The sequence below is a fragment of the Grus americana genome, chromosome 4 (genome assembly GCF_028858705.1).
Source record: "Grus americana isolate bGruAme1 chromosome 4, bGruAme1.mat, whole genome shotgun sequence".
In the NCBI taxonomy this organism is placed as follows: Eukaryota; Metazoa; Chordata; class Aves; order Gruiformes; family Gruidae; genus Grus; species Grus americana.
The window spans coordinates 27,553,371-27,575,860 of record NC_072855.1 but is presented as its reverse complement, the minus strand read 5'-3'; the positions used below and the strand labels follow the sequence as shown (position 1 = coordinate 27,575,860).

Here is a 22,490-nt window from a genome sequence, read left to right as displayed (position 1 = left end):
TGTTTTTAATAAAAATTCTGGCATGAATAAATACTTCAGGGTTTCAGGGGAAGGTTAGGAATCCTGTGCTGCCTTCTACCTAGGAGGAAGAGTTTATTGATATAGACTTTTTTTGCAGAGGGTGGGGGCATGCCCTTGTGTAAAATATTCAGTGGGAGAAAGCACAACAGAGAACAACTTCAGTAATTTAACTTTTCACCTAGATAAAGAATAGGCAGGTATTCTTACTCTAAAGAATTTTTTTATTATAAAAATTAGGTATTGCAATGAAATCTTTTCCAGTGCAACTTTTACTGAGTGCTGCACCTGTTGCTCCTTGCTTTCTCCATGTGGTTCCCTGTGACAAGACAGCCTCTGTCCTCTTTGTAGTCACCATGTAAATACTGAAATACTGTGATAAGGTCCTCCCTAAGCATTCCCCTTTCCAGGGAGAAAAGACCTAACTCCTCATACAGCAGGTGCTCCATCTCTGTGATCATCTTTGCAGCCTTCCTTTGGGCCCTCTCCAGCCTGACCATCTCTCTCTTGAATTGTGGGGAGCAGAACTGGACACAGTATTCCAGGTGCTGCCTGGCAAGCACTGAGTAGAGGGTTATCTCTGCTAGTAATGCAGCCCTGGATCTGATTTGCCTTTGTTGCTGCAGCAGCACCCTGTTCCTTCCCAAGGTGGCTTTATCCATGCAGGTAGTGGTCATGTCATTAGGTGACATATTTGATGTGTCATACTCAGCAACTTTATGAAAGATTTACTACTTGGATAGTATCTGGCTTACCTTTAACTTCTACCTTATTCCTCAGTACAGAGCCAGTACTTTCTCTTCTAGGTCTATTTAAAAAGGGAAAAAAATATTTATTTAAAAAAATTGCTTTAGTTCCTTTGCTCTTAGCACATATTATTATATCTGTACTTTCTCAGATATCTCTGTACTTTCTTAAATGCTATCTTTCAAGATAGTATTCCCGTGAGCTTTTTTAGGGGGAAGAATAACAATTATGTTATTGATAGAGCCATTGTCCACAGCATCTTTCCTATGTTCAGGATCAGTAGTAGCAGCAGCAGCTTATGTACATTTATTAGAAAGATGGGATACTGTGTTCTCAGTACTTCAAATAAAAAGCAACAGCAAAAAAGCCCCAAACAAATCACTGAAGTATCAAAATTCCCTCCCTCCTTTTTCTGTAGACTTAGACTAATACAGGTTGAAAGGGACCTCTGATGGTGTCCAGTTCAATTCCATCCCTCCAAGGATGTTCCCAATTGAACTAAAAGAACTATCACTCTCAAATTGTAGTTACAAGCCTAAATTTAAGAGCAATCACCTTTCTTGGTGACTGAGTAATTTAAGAGATATTACTAGCACTTTGTTCTCTAAAATATAATTTAGTAACAAGAAGATCTGTTTAGACCCAAATTAGTCCCTGAAGATCTAAAAAATAAAAACAAACAGCTTAAAAGTTTTCAGAGATGGGCATGTAGTTGTCAACACAGTATAGCATGGTCATTAACTTGTGTTAATTTATTTGCACTTCAAAAAGCAACAACTCATATTAAGCACACTTAACTACAGCTTTCAAGTGAGAACTCACTGACAAACTTTAATATGTGAACAACACAAGTAACACTTCAAAAACTACCCTAAGACTGTTCTAACTAAGCCTTTGTGCCAAAGGAATTAAGGCCTGAATTGATACTATTGGTGGAGTAACTACATATCTTGTGTTTTAATATATTAAAACTTAACAATTTCTTTGGAGATTAGCATAGCTAGGCTGTATTCATGGTAAACTGACAGATTTTAAGACGTTTAAAATAAAGAGTGGTACATTAAAAGAAGTCATGATTAGTTTTTCTTGATGTGATTTCCCCATCATCATCATGATTTCCTGACAACAGCAATTTTAGAAAGTAAAACAGGAAGTAGCTTTATATTTTTGTGGCAACAGTTCAAACTTTTTTAAAACAAACAAACAAACCCAACAGCATTGTTTGTCTATACAAACTTTTCAATTATTTTTATAAACTTTTTGGCATGTTGTTCTTGTTTTCTCAGAGACAAAAATAAAACATAACCATGTTAAAATTTAAGTGTTAAAAGTATGATAATAATGAAATGCAATGAAAACCAATACAATGAAAACTTCTAGATTCATTTAAGTCAAATAACTTTAATTCCATAATCATCTACATGTATCTGTACATTTTAAGTACACAGTCCTTTCAATTTATGTTCCCACATATGTTTAATTTACACCATTTAAAGTCAAAAATGTTCCCTCTCAGTGATACACATTAGCTCATCATGCTACTGTCTACAAAAAGTTGAAAGAATAATCAGCTGCGTGTCACGGATCTCTATTTGTCAGTTTGTCTCTTTAAAACACGGATAAAGGCATCTCTTGGTACTTCCACATTGCCTATTTTTCTCATCAACTTCTTCCCTTCTGCCTGCCTCTTCAAAAGCTTCATTCTTCTTGTAATGTCTCCACCATACTATGAAAAGGAAAAGAATTCCAGTAAGCTTAAATGCAACTACAGTACATGTCACCAACACTAAACTCAAGGGCTTAAAAATAGTCAGAAAGGCTAGTTATATTATGACAGAAAATTATTTTATACTCCGAACAGTTATCCCAAAAGGCCACTAGTTAAAAGAACAAGGGACCAATTATGCATGTTCATCGAGGGTTGAATTCAGTTACCTAAATATATGCATTCACATAAGCATGGTTGATGGTAGACACAACCTATGGGATATCCAAATCCCCTTGGAACAGCAGCAGGATGCCAGCTCAGGTACACTGGGGCATCCTGACTAGCACCAGGTGCTTACATCTAGGTAAGTTATACGATGTTGAGCAAACACCATCCCACGTATGTGCCTAGCAGAAGAATTCTATAATGGTTGTGAGAAAGGGATACTTGTTTAATTTTTTTCGAACACCTGCACTTCAGGGAGCTAAAGACAAGTAAGAGACATCCCATTTTTCCCATAGCTTTGTCCAGGCTTGTTGATACTCAACTACTGCATATTTAAGGCCTTGTCATGATGTATTACTGAAAACCCAAGTGAAAGTCTAATCACAATCAGTCACTAAAGAAGCACTTTTATAGTTTCTTAAATCACCTGGAAAAAACAAATGTAGGAAATGTGAAGTTACACATACGTGTGTGTACACATACACACACACAATTACTGTATGTCTACAACTATTAAAAAATGGTGAGGAGACAGGAGTGAACACAGACACACTCTGTTGAGTTCACTCCAAGTGTGTAATTTTGAAAAAGCCATTACTCTTTCTGATCCACTCTTACTGCAAGCTGCAACTAGAGGTTACATGAGTTGAACTTACTTTAAAATAAAAGTTTAAAAGCATCTGTTAATATTCTATTGATACTTAGGAAAACAAGCAGAACATATCTTTGCTGCATTTCTAGGAAAAGATAGACTAATCGCATTAGCAAGACAGGTTTACATGCATCAGAAACATCAAAAAATGAAAAAAATACCTACACATTTTGCCACAACATTTTTCCTGTAAGCTTTCAGCCTGTAAAATAAAATAACATACACGCTTTAGCACATTAGAATATCTCCTATGTGTGAAGCTAAACACTGAGTTGTCAAAATACTAAGCATTGTTTTTCTAGTAGTTTTGTAAGATGCACTGGAATCAGGACATTTTCATGTTCTGTATACAGAAGACAAAGTTCTACAGAGAACTTAATTCATGTTTCTCAATTCTAGAAATATCCCTTAGGTTGTGTAATATGTCCATAAAAATTACAATCTTGCCTTTTTATCTAGGATTTCTGCTATGATTCACAGTGTTACATATGTGTGTATATAGACATGTACACACAAATTCTTACAGCACCTCTGCTTGGATCCCTACCTTTAATTCTTTTACCACAATTTAAATCCTATATAAATAGCAACAGCAAAAATGTGACAAAAAACACAACATCAAGGAAACAGTTTAAAAGAAGCGAGTGATGCTAATAGTCGTGTGTTCAGCTTGCAACACATTTCCTTTGGAATAGCAAATTCATTTTTGTTTTTTTTTTTTTCCTGCTCCTCCCAGAGGTTAAACTATTCCACAACTAGCTAAATTTTTCAGTAGTAACACAATTTTTCCACTGCCCAAGAGGAAGTGGACACATGGGTGTTGCAAGTTATACTCTACCCATTAAGTGCACTGCTGACCACAAGCAATTTAAAATAAAAATACATTTTTTCAATTAAATTTTTATAAAAAGTCCTTAGTCATAGTCACGGATCAAATGGGTGTTTTTTTTGTTCCCTGCCAAGCGGTCCAGTAGCATATACAAGAAAAATATGGCTTTACAGTAAAATCCAAGTACTGTAATGTAAAAAACTAGGTAAGACATTAAGAGTCTGTATTTTAAGTAGCTTAACATAAGGGAAAAAAAAAAAAAAAAAAAGAGGGAAACAGAAGGGCTTCACTTACGTTTCTCTTGCAATGATTTTCTTGCCAATAGCAGCCTGGATGGCTATTTCAAACAACTGTCTAGGTATAGCATCTTTTAAACGTTCACACAGGAATTTACCAGTAGCATATGCTTTATCACTGAAAAATAAAGTCACCAGTGTTTTCAGAAAGAGCAATACAACCCCCCAAAAAATATATCCATACACCAAACTGTTAGATAAAAGGATTTTAATAAAGGTTTTCCTCTTTTTAACTCAAAAGATAAACTGATCAGATCATAATTTTACATCTAATAAGTGATCTCTGTGTCACCTGTTTCATACAAACAGGTGATAAGATTGTATTAATGGCAGGTCTTAAAATAAATTTAAAATATTTATTATAAACACCCTGATTACCTATCACACTGAAGCCATTTTGAATACTGTCACAGCTTCAAATGCAATTTTAAACTAGAAGGTCAAGGAAGATTTTCATTGCTGGTAGGCCCAAAACATCAAAAGGTCTACATATTAGAGAAATATTTTTAAAATATCTGTTTCTACATAACAACAAAAAAAACCAAACCCACCCAAAAACATTTTAATATACTCTTGTCATCTGCTAATAAAAATTATCCAACTATATTCAGCATCTGCATATGCTTCATATTTTGTAAAGAGAAGAAGATAAAAGGTCTAAAGAAGCTCCTAAACAGATACTTTCCTAAGTCATTGAAGCTAAATGGGTCTCTTCTCCCTAAAATCATCTATATTTAGCAAACATTTTTTAGCAACATACAGCTGAAAATAGTTTTACACATTTTCATGCAGCAACAATGTGACTCCTGGCTACCTGTATAAAGCAAACAGTTTAAACATGAAGTACTTAAGTAATGTTAAGTTTTAACAGTTTTAGAAGATACAGATATTTATTTGTGTAATCAGGACAAATAATAACGGCTAGATTAATACTGAGCTTACAGTAATCTCGGTAATTCTTTCTCTATAAATGTAATTCAGAATAATTCTTTTTATATATACAGATATAATCTATTTACAGTTGAGAAGACTCTGAGAATAACTGAAGCAGGAGCAGAATGAATGCTGTCTACAACTTAAAAAAATATTTGTAAGCTAAAGCTAAAAGAAAGGCTGTCATTAGTTTTAGTGAGCAAAACAGTTCATGGGTGCGAACTAAATTGATCAAGAAACACATGTTAAAGCAATAACTAACTTTTGCAAGGTTGGCCACTCCATTTTGTATCTTTTCGAAGTAAAAGATATGCAAGTAGATTGCTAAATGCTGCTTATTTATGATAAACATGTTAAGTAGCAAATGTATATGAGAGAGTTATTCCACTTCAGCCCCAGGATCTTTCTGAACAAAGTATGAGTTTCATTTTCCTACGCTGACCTTCTGATGTTAAGGAATTCCAATGATTTTAGGATTGCAGTTATGTAAAAAATATGAAAATATACATATCTCTTTTAGCAACTACAAGTTAGTATTTTAAGAAGGACAAAAACCCCCACAAACCCAACACCAAAAAAACCCCCAAAAAGTTGATCTCAGAATTACTGAGAGGCTAGAAACAGGAAGGCATTATTCTCACCAGCAAACCAGTAATTCCTGAGAAACTTACAGAAACTGACTCATTTTAGCAAAAAGTTTCTGAGGTAATTATATCCAGTAAATATTTACATTTTCCTGATACTCTCACTGGAAACAAGACAACAACAAACTTCTGTAGAACAGGAATTACTGGGAGCATAAAATCATTATTTTTTTTTTCCAGTAGTAAATCATAAGCGCCATGAACAATTCATCTGGCATCTCCTAGACCAGTCTGGTTTTAAATTTTTCCAGCCCCTTAAAAGATTGGCATTTTGCATTTCCTTCTCCCTTCCCCACATTACCACAAAATATTATATCTAGCACTTAAATGCCTCTTTTTCAGTTCATCTCCAAAAGTGGTGATGTGGTGAAATCGTCAATGCTGTTTTCATACAGGCGTATGTATTACTAATATATGACAAATATGTTTTCATTGTATATTAATAGGAAGTCTTATTTCTTTGGAACAGAGAATCCAGTCAACCTACTTGTGTATGACTGTTGCCAGTTCTTCAACTGGATTTCCATTTAGAAGAATATCCATTTTGATAAGGTCTGCTGCCTGGTATCCTGCATCTTCATAATCAAAACTAAATGAAAGCAGTTTAAAAGTTAGTGATGATTTTGTAAAAATTATATTCTGCACTTTTTGTTCCATAAATTTTAAGTTTTAGACATATTTCTTAATAAAACACTCGAACTTTTTATTAGTAGGAGCACAGTTTTTAATAGTCTCTCAGTACATCTCCCTTATACAAGGCTGGACTAGAAATTTAATGCAGATAAATCTCATCTCCAAGGCAGCAGAAGACATCATCCCGTCTTCCAGCTACTGAGCAAGGTAAATCAATCAAAAATAGACATTCTTACTGCAATCTCTTAAAGAGTTTATTCAAACACTTCTATCAGCTGGAAGTTCCTTCAAGTTCCAGGCAACAGAACCCTTCAACACAGCTTTTGAACAGCAAATATCCTTGATGTCACACAAATCAAACACTAACACTGGTTTGTTTCCTCTCATTTGACAGACTTTTTATATGACCCCTGTGACCTTTCTCTATGACAACAAATTTTTCCTCTTCATTTCCAAACCATGTTTTTCTCCTTGACCCCCCAAACCATGTAGGGGCCTTGCGGCCTGTCTGTCAGTTTGCAAAAATTCTTAAAATGGAGGAGATGCAGAGGTATACGTGTGTAATACATATATATTATCTTGTATGTAAATATAAACGTGTAGAATGCCAATACCACTAGTCTGGTCAGATCTGAAATATCAGAACTGAAAGGAAAAAAAATCTTGAGAGTATTTGAAAGTACTTCTACCTTAATTGGCTGAGATAAACGACAGTTGTGTGAACAGATTCATATAACAGAAGTATGATTATTGAGAGCATTAAATACACAAACAACATTAGGGAGTCAATTAGGAAATAAAAATTGAGAAATAAGACAACGCAACATTGTTTGCAATTACAACTGAATCAACAGAAACCCAGCATAATCCTGCTAATGGGATAGCTTCTTGATAAACAGATTGGTTTTTATCTAGATCCTGAGAGAAAATTCAAAATCTCCATCCCCCCCATTTCTTCTACCTGTCCTTCTTGCTTCCCTATTTTTGCTTATGCTTCTACTTCAAATATACACAAACCCAGGCAAAACACATCTTACCTTAACTTTATAAGGCATATTTAAGAAAAAAAAAGACTCAGACCAAATTCAGTCCTCCAGTAAAATTCATTTTTATGCTTATAAAATTAATAATGTAATTAAGTATACTAGTTCCTGACAAAATGTACTATATCTTACTAACAACGTGTCTACGTACCAGGTTTGTAAGAGCTATTGAGTTGCCTGTGGTATAAGCCCATCTGCCATGCAACGGTTTCTCTTCCATTAAACTCAAAAAGCCTCTCACAAACAGCTGAGCTTTGTTCTAGCCTCTGAATTTATAGAACCCATCCACAGCAGAACATTTTGTCTCAAAATATAGATGATTTATTTTATTCCCATAATAAAGCATGTAAGTAAAGTAAGCATTGTTTGTTTCAATTATAGTTTGTTGATTGTTTTTACTAGCTTTAAAGAATCAGTATTTGGTTATTTTCCCTTTTCCACCAAGAGACAATACAGCAGGAAGTACATTTTCAGTGATTCCTTTGATAGAAAATGCCCATTGTCACTTCAGACAAGAAAGAATCATCTAGATCTTACTCATCTAGATGAGTAAGTGCTGGTCTATAGGTCACACCTGAAAAATACATGCATCAAAACAAATTATTAGTAGGTAGTGATGCACTTTTAGTGTTTTTCAGATTTATTTCCATCCATTTTCACAGTGAATTTAATTAATTGAAGTAAGACTCAATTTGCAGCACCATCATAAAAGAATATTCTTCACTTGTGCCCTTCTGTGTCTTCTCAGATCTTTTTTTGTTCACGCCTCAGGGTCAAGGCTGGGGGGAAGCGGAGGGGGAACAGAGGAGGTAGTTACCTTGCATAACCAGAAGACAGAGACTTAAGAGCATCATAAAAATCCACCACAATTTCATTCAGTGGAAAGAGGTATTTTAGCATAACCCTGTGTTCATCAATGTACAACATATCCTTTTGGACTGCCCTACGATCCTAGATAAATAAAAATTGTTTCAGTTCCCTTCAACAGAACTTCTCTACAAATAAATACAAAGCAAATTAAAATAAACAGCTATCCAGTCTCCCATACTTCAAGGCCCAAAGTAACTTTCTTATCGTTCGTTAGTTTGCTGAAGTCCCAGAACAAATTGCAGCACCATAAAAAATGAAGTGGTTGTAACTTAACTGGACAAATGATTCAAGTTTACCTTCTCTAACAGCTGAATTTCTGAAATCCTTAACAGCTTCTGCTTACTGCTGCCTTTTAAATGTAAAATTATTTGGCCACAAAATCTCACTGACATTAGATTTTCACATACATTAGAGTATTATACAACAGGAATCGCAGGCTCATCTTCTTTTCTGCCAGAAGGGTGTTCTTAAAGTTATTTCAGGAAGTCTTTTTAATAGATCTTATACTTTACTGTACTGACAAGCACTGTAGTCTTTTGTATTATGTATTTTGAAATGTTAAAAGCTAAGAAAAATATTGTGAAGAAATTATATAAAGACAATATGCACGGCAGTTAAAACATTTTTTAGTTAAAACTACACTTGATGAAATGTGTTTGGCCATCACTATCATAAATGTACTCTAGTGAAGTACTGAAAACATATGAAGCCTCATTACAGCTTAACGAAAGTCATGTTTCCATGAACGTATGTCTAGAAACCAATCTTATTCCCCTGCTGCAGATTCCATTCTTTCAGGAAAATAGAACTAGCTATGAATTTGTCTAGTATAGGATGTTTGACCAGGTACTTACTGTCACTAAGCTTCATCACTAATTTTCAGTATAAGGATTTTGCAGTTGAGAAGTAATTTTAAATATAAAGAGTTTAAAATATTTTCTTTCAAAAATAGTTAATAATTACTGTCAAAGATACTCTTCAACAGTATTAGTATCTTACTATCTAGTGTCTTCAAGTATGATACTAAGAGCTTAAATGACAAAACTAAAACTGTATACCAACCTGACACAAAGCAATTATTTTCCCAATATATTCATGAGGTGTTACAATAGTACCAAGAACAGTTGGTTCCAAATATTCAGATACTGAAAGTTTATCAGGAAACTGAGCAGGGTTGATAATAGTAATCTCTGCTTTACCATACTCCTGAAAACAAACAAACAAAACAGATACTGTAATTTTAAATAAGTAGACTAAATAGCAAATGAGACAAATATAGCATTGAAAAAAATGCTAAAAAATGTTTCAATTGCTTGGAAACACTTGTGAATTATGCAACCCAGATTCATACCAAGCACAATTTTGAAAGGGATTTCTACATCACATACGGAAGTCCCTGATCAGCATATGTCTGAGTATTATTATATAGAAAGATTGTAGGAATTACTTTTCACTAGGAAAACTTTTTTTTTTTTAAGAATTTTATCCAGTGAACTGTAAACAGAAGAAGTGCTTAGAACTAGGACAACCCAGGGTTATCCACAGAAATATAAAAGCCTTTCTGTCCATCTTTCCATTTCTCTCTCTTGTGTATAGAGCAAGGATCGTCCTTCTTACTCCATCCTGATCGTAGAAGGCATAAGGTACAGCTTCAACAAAAGACCTGCTCTAAGTATTCTAGTGTTTGGTGATGGGGATATTCTTCTCTAAGTAGAACTTTGGGTTCAGGCTCTGTTACAAGCTGAAGTGGGCTTAGAAATTAAGTTTTTGATTCCTGTGAAAGTGCCTTCACAATCTATCTTTTTCTAGTCCAACATCCTGATAGGGGCTGGAGTTATCCTTCTGAACTAAGAATAGAAGGAAGGTTGTGTTTCTTGTCATGTACATACAACTCTCCCCGAGCACCAAATCAAGTGATTATATCACTTTCCACTGGCAAGGCAGCATTCTTGAACAATGACCCAGCTTCCAGCACTGTTTGAAAACAGTGTTCCACATCAGCAATCCAGAATCACTTATGCAGCAAAGGTGTCAACTACTTCATTCATAGCTGCTACCCTGCCTCAGAAAAAAAGCAAAATAACTGGAGAGAAAAAGGGTCTATGCCTTACACTTTGCAAGTACAGCAACCCTTCTTGTACAAGCTGTTTGGAATTTACAGCTTTTCCGTTGTGTTTAGAGGTACATGTTGGACAATAAGGAGCCAACCTATTTGCAGCCTCCTCTGTCAGCAGGTGGTCATAACTCCAACTCTCTCTAAACTCACAGTAATTTTCTTTGCACCCAGTTCAACGACATTTGCACATGCCTGTTTCACTCACTTGTCTTTACCAGCCCTTGCCAGTCTACAGTAGCATTACAAGCTATTCCCAAAAATGTTCATGTTTTCTGACTGATAAAGTCTGGGATGTTATTTCACCTGCTTTAAACTCAGTCCAGTCAGTATGCACGTCAAAGAATACAACAAGAAATGTGTCATTTCCATTTTCAAGGACAGGTGTAAGATAAAAAGAGAGCTCTTGAAGTCGAATGGGGAAGGAAAGCTAACATTCTTTAAAGAAATCCATTAAAAATAGTTTTAAGTTAAATGCTGGTGTTTCTAATGTTTGCTATAAAATGAAGTACTAGTCTACATTAAAAACCAAAAAGTGTAGATGTTTATTATAGGAGGCTTTTTAGCTGCTATTTACATAAAGCTGTAATAAACTTAACATACCTTTATTAACTTTGCTGAGGAAAGAACAGCTTTATAAGGAACTGTAGGTGCAGTTAAAATAACAGACATGTTATACTCTTGCTCCAAACGTTGATTAAAAACTTCCATATGTAAAAGACCAAGGAAACCCAATCTGGAAAAAAAAAAACCAAAAACCGTCAATCACAATGAATTGCATACTCTGCACAAATACAGAATGTAAGAGCATCAAATGCTTTTGATCTTTACCTACCATTAATTTGAATAAAAGCTCCTAATCTTCGATTCATTTTAATTCAACCTTCAGTTGACTTAAACCTGCACTCTCAATTTACAAACAGTTCCAAAAATGAAAGCAGTATAAAAGCCTCACCTCCATCCAGCTCCTAAGGCAAGGCTACTGTCACGATGAACAGTTACACTGGAGTCATTCAACGTCAGCCTTTCCAAAGCACTTTTGAGATTATTATATTCTGTTTGATCTGCAGGATACATTCCTGTCAAAACATATTAGATAGAAGTGATGTGATAGAGCTTTATCTAGTCTATACTGAGCTTTCAAATATGCCTTTTACAGTGAACACAGTAATAAAATCAGAAATAGCTTACTTTCTGTTCCAACTTTTTTAAAATGTGACAAACCATACAAGGACTTTTTTCCAAAAAAACATTAGATAAAATGTAATAAAATATTAGATTACATCAAAAAACCAGGAATTAACATTCAAACAATAATGATAGGGATACTGTACTCATCTAATCCTTCACAACTGTGGAAGATGCACAATTGAGTATAAGCATTGTTTTGCTGGGCTGCAGTGTAAACGTACAGCTTAAGCATAAATGAATAAGCAGACAGACTTCACTGAGATGTTCCTTCAAAGGTAAGGGTGAACAGCGAAAAAAAAAATTGCTGTATCAAAGTTGTGAATGTTTCTGTAATTTTTTTGAAATTAATAAAAAGCAGCTCTCTGTATAATTACTGCCTGAAATGGGTTCTACTGTACCACTGTTCACATCACTATGTTCAGAAAATATAGATTGCTCTATACCAAGAAGCAACACACATGCAAACACAAAAAATTTACAGGATTACACTTTTCTACATTCACTGACAGACAGCATAATCTCCAGGAGACAGTTCGAGTTTTACACATTCCATTGCAACAAGTGTAGAAAGTGATTTACAGAATTTATTTCACTCTAAAGCCATCTTCCATAGCATTTGTAGTAGTAACAGAAGCTGGTGGCAACAGCTGAACAGAACTATTCAAGTTTAAAAAGTCAAATATTTTACAGAATCATTCTGAATATTAGCTTTAGTAGTTCACCATATTTAACAAAAATTAAACAGTTGCTAATTTTTAAAAGAAAAAAGATTTCACAATAGTTATGGTTATCAAGATGAAGAATTCCAATAAATAGACTTCATTTTTTAAAGTCTCAACCCTTCTTTTCCAGCTATCACAAATTTACTGGCATTAGAAGCAATAATTGTGGCTAAAAAAATACATGTTAGTTTTGTATTCATCTAAAACCAGTCTGCAACTATTATTAATCTTGCCTGTTGAGTCACAGGGAAAATTACACAAAGCTATATAAATGATGTGCCTCTGTAGCTTAACTTTGCTAAAATTCCAATCCTCACAACTCTTAATACACACATATATTACTTTAGAAGCTCTAACAGCTCTCTTACTCTTGTTATTGGAAAAAAGTAATTCCACCTTATATCGGTTTACTCCTCACCTGCAAAAACCATTGGCTTCGCTGACTTAAAGCCAGGCAAAGGCTCCACTGGCTGTTTATACAAAAACAGCGTGTCTCCTATTTGGGCTTCTGTTACTTCTTTCATTCCAGCAATCAGGTAGCCCACCTGTCCAGCATATCTAAATAGAATTGGCATTATACGGACATGCTTCTTGGTATTATCAGTATTTCTGCTATTTTCCCCACTTCACTTATCCCAGTCAGAAATTCAAATAAATCACCCCCCTAAAAGCCCCATATACAGTCCAAAAGCCAGATTTAAGTCGTTTCTCCTCTGAGCTGGGAAATTCATCTCAAGGGACAAACTACCTGTTCACTCAAGTAGCTTTATTTCTTTTACAGTTAAATGAACATTTATAGTTCTGGATTTTGAATTCAGTGCTACTCCCAGTTTGAAAGCTAGAGCTGGAAGGAACTTCTCAAGGATCTAAGAAACAGAACCAGAAGAGTTCCCAGCTGCCACCACAGCAAGTTTCATATACTAAGTGGCAGAAACAATAAAAGACAAATGCCTTCCATCAGCACATAATGATGTTTATGACAGGAACCCATGGTTAGATAAAGAGTAAAATACAGCGTACTGGTTTTGGCTTGGATGGAATTAACTTTCTTCGTAGCAACCCCATGCAGTGCTGTGCTTTGGATTTGTGAATAAAATGGTGTTGATAACACACTAGTGTTTTGGCTATTGCTGAACAGCACTTGCACAGCATGAAGGCTTTCTCTGTTTCTCACTTTGTCCCCCTGCAGCAAATAGGCTAGGTAGGGCAAGAGGTTGGGAGCTGACACAGCCAGGACAGCAGACCTGAACTGACCAAACAGATATTCCATGCCACAGAACATCATGCTCGACAATAAAAACCAAGGAGCATAGTCTTTCCAAGGTGGCTGTTGTTTGTACACTAGCTTGTCTGCTAGTGGTCGGTCTGCTTGTGGAAGGTGGTAACTGATTGTCTTTGCATCACTCCGCCTCCTTTTCTTTTTTCTTCACTTAGTTAACTGTCTTTATCTTGACCCATGAGTCTTTCCTCACTTTTGCACTTCCAATTCTCTTCCCCATCCCACTGAGGTTCGGGTAGTGAGCAAGTGGCTGGTTGGGTTCTTAGTTGCTGGCTGGGTTCAACCCACCACACACAGTATCGCAGTCTCACTGAGAATCTTCCAAGAAAGTCATTAATGCATACTTGGATGCAAATTGATAAAGCTTCTCCACTAATTCTAAGTACCTGATTTTCTTCCCACTGCTGCCATGAGGAGCCAGTTTCTGGAAGCTGTTGCATTCATGGATTTTAAGTTTTCCACCCTCAAAATATGCTGCAGCAATAACTAAGATGAAGCCCCATTCCCTTCCACTCTCAAACAAGGTAGTTCCTAGAAATAAATTGGACAGCTGAATAAGAATATCAAATGCTCGTCTTAAAAAAACCTAGCTGTCCAGATGTTCCATGTACTATAGATGATAGAATGGCTTCCTCCCTCTAGCAGTGCCCAAAATTCAGTCCCCAAAAGTTTCTGCCTCAGCATGCCCAAAATGAAAAACACTGACATTGAGCATTAAATTACAGATAATAATCATTAAAAAACCCACCACCAAAGAACAAGAACAAAAACCCCAGGCATCTCCCAGCCTTTACCACTCAAAGCAAAAATTGAACAGAAATGCAGGACTTTGTATCTTACATCTATTTATGATTTGTTCCATTGAAAGAAATTTTTACTTACAGTTTATGCGTTGGCTGCTCATTTGGAGACAAAATTCCAACTTCATTAACTTCATATCTTTTCTTTGTGTGTGCAGACACAATTTTATGCCCTTTCTGAATCTCCCCACCAAAGAGTGCAATGTTAGCTATGACGCCTCGGTAGTGGTCAAACGTGGAGTCAAATACTAAGGCTTTCAATGGATCAGCAGTATTACAGTGGGGTCTAACACAAAAAATGTAAAACAATATAATAAGCAGTGTGTTTTTCAGTCAATATCAAGTGAGCAAGCACCCCCACCTCAAAAACTTCCATATTAAAATAGATAAAACTACCAAGTAACTTTCAATAAACAAACACATACCAGACATCATTTGAATGTTTCACTATTACGCAGCAAATCTTTACATTTTTTTTCTCTGATGTGCAACAGCAGTACAAACAGAACAAAACCAAGTGCATATTCATCATGCTCATTTCACAACAGATGAGACTGATGCTTAAAATATTGTATTACAGGGGAAACAAAAATTCAGCAGTTATATTCCAACAACTGAGGGTTTTAGAAAAAAAAAAAAAGTCCACTGATATTTTGATTTTGCCATATTTCATGGAAACCTAATCTCAGATTTTCATTGTGGTTTCTTTTAACTTTAATTATTAACTAATATGAGGATTACAATTATTAGCTAACAGTAGGAAAAAAGATTGAAAAGCAATATGCTGACTGTAACTGAACTGTAACTCAGCAGCTTTGTCATCAAGTTCCTAGATAAAAGTCTATTTAAAGGTTGGGTTCAGGATATGAAACTCTGAACACAGCAGATTTCAATTACCTTTATCATTTTAACAATGCAATGTTCAAAAGGAGTAATAGCACACACAGATCCTCAAACACTAAGTTTCATGAAAACTATATAAACATTTGTAAAAGTATCACCTTTAGTGGCTCACCTCTCATCTTTTACTTCATATTGAATTCATTTTCGTCTCCCACTTCTTAAGAATAAAGTCTTCTCTGCTGACATTCATAGATGCATTTTTTAAAAGGCATCTCAAATCTGAAGTGTCATTTTTTCTGATTTGCAATTTGAAACTGACTTAACCAGCTCAGACGTTAGATTTCTCCCACATCTCATCTCTTAATATTTATCTGATTAAAAGTCAATACTCTATAAAGTGCAAAACTTGTGTCATTATACTGTATAAATGCAACTCATGGTTTCCTAATTAACCTTGCAAGGTTTCAAAACTAAATACAGAACTTACGGTGGAATCTTCTCAATGACTTTTTGAAGAACTTTTTCAACATTTGTTCCTTGTTTAGCAGAAATCTAAAACAAGTCCAACAACAATTTTGTAAGATGTGTCTTACATTCATTCAGTATCTATTCAACAGTGTTACCTTTGGCCACAGATAATACTACCCATAAAAGCACCCTGAAGCACACTTTCGAACGCTATTATTATGAAATGCTTATTTGATTATAAATCATAGAATGGTTTGGGTTGGAAGGGACCTTAAAGATCATCTAGTTCCAAACCCCCTGCTGTGGGCAGGGACATGCTCAACTAGACCACGCTGCCCAAAGCCTCATCCAATCTGGTCTTAAACACTTCCAAACCATTCTGTAACAGGTTTTTTTTCCTCTACTGAATGGCAACTGTTGTTACAGTAAAAGTGCAAACAATTTGCAGACCCACAATGAAAAATAAAATCTATTTGATGCCATTCATCAAGACATGCTAGAATTTTTAATTGAGATGTTCTCCATTCTTGTTTTCCAGGAGACAATCTTTAAAGAAATTCATGCATATCAGACAAAGACAGGCAGACAGGTGACACCCTGTTGATTTACTACGTGTACACGTCTTTCATTAGCTACAAAGTAGATGCAGATATACAATCAGCACGTTATAAAACTTGCAGAGATCTTACCCTTACGCATTCATCTACAGGGATATCAAACAGCTTCTCAATCTGTTTTTCAACTCTTTCAGGGTCTGCATTCTTCAAGTCAATCTGAAAAACAACAAACCGCTAAATATGCAGATAATCACCTCTTCCATACAATCCAGCACTGTAGTTTCCAAATGTACAAGTCAAGGAACCTTTAGGTATTTATGAGTAAAACACAAAGTTCTTATCATATTCTAGCTATTTTGATGATACATTTCTTATAAATCTCCTATATAAACAACGCAGCCATTTAATATGAAACTCTAAAACCTTTATTACCTTATTTATGACAGGAATTATTGCAAGCTGTGCTTCAAAAGCAAGATAGAAGTTTGCCACTGTCTGAGCCTGAATACCCTAGAAAATAAGCATTAAAAAAGTTTAACACGGAATCTTTTTTTTTCCATAATCATTGAAAGGAAGTTACTTTTTTTTGTATAACAAGGAAAAAAATAGTATTCATTTCACCTTTGTACAATCCAATCATAAATATGCCACAGACAAAATTATCAAAACACTTTGTGAGAATACGTCCACATTTAAAATCATGTTCCCATACTCCTCATATTCTAGTCTGTTAACCGATTCTTCAAAATGTTCCTAGCTCTGTACAAATAAAAGTACAACTAAGATCTCTAATTTCACTTCCCTCCTAGTATAGACTTTGTAAATTTATGAGAGTATCACCTTACAAACATTTTACTCCCTCACTCTCCTGCTTCTCCTGAAAGATCAGTCAAGAACATACCAATCTAGCAGATATAAAACTTCTCAAGTTTCAAGAATACGTCTGTTCACATTCAGCTTATAGTGTCCTTTAGCTTTAACACTGCCAGTATTGGTTTGTACTACTGACAATCAAAAACACAACAGCAATTAGTTATAACTAACTGTGGTTGGTTGAACAAATCATCAAGCTTTCCAACAAGAAACTGAGGGTTTTCAAATCGGTATTAGCACCAACAGCTAAAAGTTCTCCGCATTGCCATTTGCAAAGTTCATATCTTGTACAAAGGACCTGATTCTTCACTAATCCTGTGCTTGTATTTCTATGTCTTGGAACTGCAGTAGCTATCAACACATAAGTATTTGTGTCCAGATTTTTTTAAAAACTCCCATTATTATTCTTCTTCTGCAACGTAATACTTTCATGGAGACAGACCAGGGGCAAAAACACTGATGGAAAAATTAAAAAAAACCCTAATCTTCTCCCTCACTTACTTAATGAAATTGCTGAAATTCTAAACAGAAAACAGGAATTAAGAACTCCACCTCATTTGCATCCACTACAAGTATGACACCTTGACAGGCAGACAGCGACCGTGACACTTCATAGCTGAAATCCACGTGGCCCTGTGGAAAAAATAAATGTTTACAATTTCAAGTACTACTAGAGTCCTTTGCAAAGATTTCTATATTATGATGTTTTCATTTGTATGTATGCTCATCCAAAACACAATTCCTCCAAAAAAAAAAAAAAATTGAATAAACACAAGAAGCCAGACATCTCCTACTTTTAAATATAAAGGCATTTAGCTTTGTGTGATTTAAAAACTGTTTACACTTAACTTACTGGTGTGTCAATAAGATTTAAGAGGTAGTTTACTCCTTCGTGACTGTAAAAGAGAGATGCAGATTGTGCTTTAACTGTAATTCCTCTTTCGCGTTCCACTTGGAGTTTATCCAGCACTTGTTTATTACGGTCAGTTTTAGCAATTGTTCCTAAGATAAAAAACCAACCAGTTTTATTATCTCATTTAGTACATTAGCTTTCAAAATAAATAATTCTTGAAAACGCCATTAACCAGAACATAGGACTTGCAGCTGCAAATGAAGCTTTTCCATCTGATTAATCTAAACTTAGATTTTCATTTAGAAATAAAATTATGCTTCAACTCTTAACATTAAATAAATTTTTTACATATGAACTTATATAAAATACTTTCCTCAATAAGCAGTATACAAAACATCATGTAAGTCTAAATTAGAGATTAAGAAGTAGCAAAAATTCCATTCAGTGCTAAATAATTTTGATGTTTGAAGAAACTTCACCTCCACGGCCCACAGCTCCGACCAGTGCCAATCTCAATTGTGAGAAGAGTATTATCACAGAGCTGGACAGACCTGAATTCAAAGCTCCATTCTATCACAGGCATCAGGTAAAATTGCCATAGTCACACATAAGAGGTAATCATAAAGAATAGCTTTGATCGAAACCTTCTCTCCCAGGTTTTGTTTTGCTCACCACTTAAATGGGAAATACAAGACTCCTCCAAAGGGTATCTCTGAGTAGCTAATTTAAGCTCTGCTCTGAAATCAGTCTCCTCTTGGGAGATACAGCAATTGCGTTACAACTTACCTTAGAGAACCTTCTAAGGCAACTTCTGTCTCTCTCTCCCCCAAGGAAACCCTAGTTTCAGAGTCACTTAGCACTTGTTTCTCACTTTCGCTTTCAAGCGGGGTAGTTTCCCTTGTCCTCAACAACAACACAGAAATAAAAATTCTGAAGTCCAAGAAGCACTCTGATGAGGACAAAATAAAAACCTCTGAAGATGAAAGTAACACAGCTTCAGCAATACTTACGGTGAAGCAAAAAACAAGTCTATAGCAGCCGAGAATCTACGGAATTTACACTTAATTACTAGCAGTTATTCTACACACTAAATCTAAATCAACATAGGGCTGTACGTTTCTAAAACTTACTATGCAGCATCATATCACCTTCCGTACCAGTGAGCTCCACCACCATGAAAGGCAGCTGTTTACGGTTTGCTCACAGGCGGACATATCATTTCTTTCATCCAAGTACAAGCAGCTGAAGTTCCTCTCTGTTTCAATAACACTTTTGAAAACTACTGTGTCCAGAATTTCTAAGTCATGACAGTCCACCCCAAACACTGTCAGTAAACACCACAAACTTGCTGTGTACTGGTCTAATGGACAAATGGTCAGGAATGACAGAAGTAGCATCGTGAACAAGGAAGTACATTCCTTTTCAGTCTCTTTCTAAAATATGTACTTCCTTCAGTGAGTTACACACTTCCTTACCCCTAGCTGTAGGCAGATCTCAACCAGAAAGAAAGTCCATCATATTCACATCTGTAACACTACACAACTGGAAGCCTAAAAGCATAAGCAATCTGGCACTAAAAGAGCAAAGATATTAGAAATTTTAGTAATAATCAAAGCTACAGAAACTGACACATCATCTTACATGTCAGAAAAGGTAGTATGAAATGAGAACACTTACCTGTGATTTCCAACAATCTGTCTGCTAGTGTACTTTTGCCATGATCTACGTGAGCTATAATACTGAAGTTTCTAATGCTTTCAACAGGATACATTGACATATCTAATTTTTCCTGAAAAAAACCCAGAAATTTATTTTCATAAACCATGGTTACAGTCTCTACATAGAATAGGATCTGGCCTTTAAAAAAAGAACTAACTCTTTTTCTCTAGAAGAGGCATAGGCTGCATAGATACAAACCCTTAAATTGTCATCAGTGTTTAAAATGCTAGCATTTTATTTTAGTCATACATACGTACATATATATTTATTTATTAATCTGAATAATCAGTAAGTATGCTGGAAAGTTGTGAAAGGTACTATGTTCTTATGAATGTAGGGAGTTGGAATACTTAAAACAGTTTCAAGTCTGCTAACTACTAAACTTAAGGATTAAGAAAACTGGATTCAGGGGGCCATTAAGGACATAATTCTTCACAAGCATGATATGAATACAGCGTCATTACCTAGCATTTCAGGTAGCAGTGACCTTATCATAAGGAGCAAGCAGACTTTGTGGAAAAGGAAGCTACAGGTAGCACTTATCTTGGCTAAATTAAAAAAAAAAAAATGCAGAAAACCAGCTGACTTCTTGGTTCACATACAGAAAGGTCCAGCACTAAAAAACTTTTCTTTGTGTTATTCCTGCTCATCCCAAGTAATACAACATTTTGAAGAAAGGTGGCTTCTTCGCTTTTCAAAGCTTTCAGCACCAGGAACCAGGAGGCCCCTAACAGCAATCAGTAAAACTTTACTGAAACACTTTGGTCGCCGATTTTAGAGGTACACGAGCTCATCTCTCTCACACAGGCTAGGCATGCAGCTCCGGGCCAGGCAGAGAAGACAGCAAGCCCGGAGTTCTTTGCTAGTATCAATACACAGCATTACCTGCCGCGTCCCTTGCGGGATGCCTCCGCTCGGAACGGCAAGTTCTCTTATTATTGCCAAGGGGACGCAAACGCCCCTGCAGCGGGAAACGGCTACTCCAGGATGGCACCGCCTGTCTGGAAAGGCCATCTTCTACACGCAAGACCGCCGCCTTCGGGGACTCGCCACAGAACAACCCCGGGCAGGCGAAACGCCTCCCCGCACCCCACCCCTCCCGGGCAGCCCTGCGGACTCACCTTGCCGTGGGAGCTGTACGGCCGCTCGCACGCCACGGGCCCGGCGGGCAGCCAGGGAGGAAGGCAGAGCGGGGCGGCAGCGGGGCAGGGGCACCGCAACCAGGCCCACCGCATCGCCGTCCTGCCGGCGAGAGCCATCGCGCTCGGGGCTGGGGTCACACCCTCACAGCGCCGACGGGTGCGGGCCCCATCGCAGCCCGCCTCTGCTCCGCGACCCTCACCGCCGCGCCGGCCCGGCCCTAACGGCTCCCTAACGGTTCCCCAACGGCTCCCCAGCCGCCCCTATCTCTCTTTCCCTTCCGCGCTCCCCGCGCGGGCTCGCTCCGGCGTCGCCTAGCGACCCGCCCCACGCGCGGGAAGAGGGTGATTCCCACGGCACGAGCCAAACACGAGCGGCCACCCCGCGGGACGCAGCACCTCGCGCCCCGGAAGCGCTTCCCGGCAGCGGAAGTGGTCAGATGTCCCCTCCTCCCTCCTCTCCCGCCACGCCGTTCCCTGCGGTACCTAGCCGAGCCCTGTCCCGCCCTGCCTGTGGCCGGCGGCCTGAGCCTGCTGCTGTCGGGGTGCCACGGGAGCTCACTCCAGCCTCACCTCAATACGTTCCGGCCGCCTGCGCCGCCCGCTGCGGCCGTTCGGGGCCTGCGGCCTGCCGGGCCGCGCCTTCGCCTGTAGGTGTGTGGCTGCTGTCCGCCCCTTCGGTGTGGGCTCCCCGGCGGGGCCGGCCTGGCTGAGCACCCAGCCGGGCGGCGTTCTTGTCTGGGTCCCGGCTGCGCCTGCACAGTCTCCTCCATCGGCCTCCTAGTGCAGCTTCCGAAGTGCAGAAATCTCAGAGGAGAGCCTCCACAGGGGTTTCCCCTTGGCTCTTTATTTCAAAAACAACCCACCAAAAAACCCCAAGCACAAACACAAAAAAAAGCAACGCAGCAGTTTGGCCCAGTTGCTGCTACCTGATGTCCTAGCGACAGCAGTCTCTGCGACATCTTCCCTGTCGAATTTTTTTTAGGTGCCATTAATTATTTACATAGAGCACAAACGGTGTTTTTACAAGTTTTTGGAACTTTATTTTCCTTTTTAAAGTTGGGTTTTGTATGAAATTGCTCACAAGAACAGCTTGGTTTGTGATTGCAAAATCTCAGTGCTGCTGCAAGGCATAGAATACTGTTGCCTTGAAATACTTCTTTACTGGCGTTACAGAGGGATCTGTTGCCTTGTATGTCTGCTGCTGTGCCAGCGTACGGCTGTTCTGGCCTTCACAGTTGTGCTTTGTAAAATTCTAGGAGCAGAATAATGTCATCATATTCTCAGATATGTTTTCCTTGTGTTACTCTTTATCAAAGTCTCTGTGTGTTGACA

The 22,490-nt window shown here is 37.3% G+C and overlaps 1 protein-coding gene across 3 annotated transcripts; it reads right to left on the bottom strand.

The window, feature by feature from the left end:
• Positions 1–1,897: 1,897 nt before the first annotated feature.
• Positions 1,898–21,565, bottom strand: GUF1 (GTP binding elongation factor GUF1). Of its 3 annotated transcripts, XM_054823431.1 has the most exons (18): positions 21,138–21,565; positions 19,975–20,086; positions 18,298–18,446; positions 17,997–18,077; positions 17,004–17,081; positions 16,704–16,787; positions 16,034–16,098; positions 14,786–14,989; positions 14,290–14,334; positions 13,043–13,182; positions 11,667–11,790; positions 11,315–11,447; positions 9,661–9,804; positions 8,546–8,679; positions 6,540–6,641; positions 4,474–4,593; positions 3,516–3,552; positions 1,898–2,491 (listed from the first exon to the last, which is right to left on the bottom strand). In XM_054823431.1, exons 1-18 carry the CDS (start codon positions 21,273–21,275, stop codon positions 2,354–2,356), a joined length of 2,028 nt encoding a protein of 675 aa, XP_054679406.1. In that variant the 5' UTR covers positions 21,276–21,565; the 3' UTR covers positions 1,898–2,353. The 3 variants fall into 3 exon arrangements, 2 of the variants coding, with proteins under 2 accessions (XP_054679406.1, XP_054679405.1); XM_054823430.1 differs by lacking the exon at positions 14,290–14,334; XR_008576805.1 differs by lacking the exons at positions 1,898–2,491; positions 14,290–14,334 and adding an exon at positions 4,854–4,960 and having other exon boundaries at positions 3,537–3,552.
• Positions 21,566–22,490: the final 925 nt, after the last annotated feature.

Bases quoted from the DNA above. Each gene is read 5' to 3' on its own strand.
- GUF1 (XM_054823431.1), bottom strand. From the start codon at position 21,275: ATGGCTCTCGCCGGCAGGACGGCGATGCGGTGGGCCTGGTTGCGGTGC. The intron at 3,553-4,473 runs GTAAGTGAAGCC...TTTATTTTACAG, and splicing joins AAAATCATTGCAAGAGAAAC to GCTGAAAGCTTACAGGAAAA. The intron at 2,492-3,515 runs GTAGGTATTTTT...TCCTTTTCATAG, and splicing joins AAAATGTTGTGGCAAAATGT to TATGGTGGAGACATTACAAG.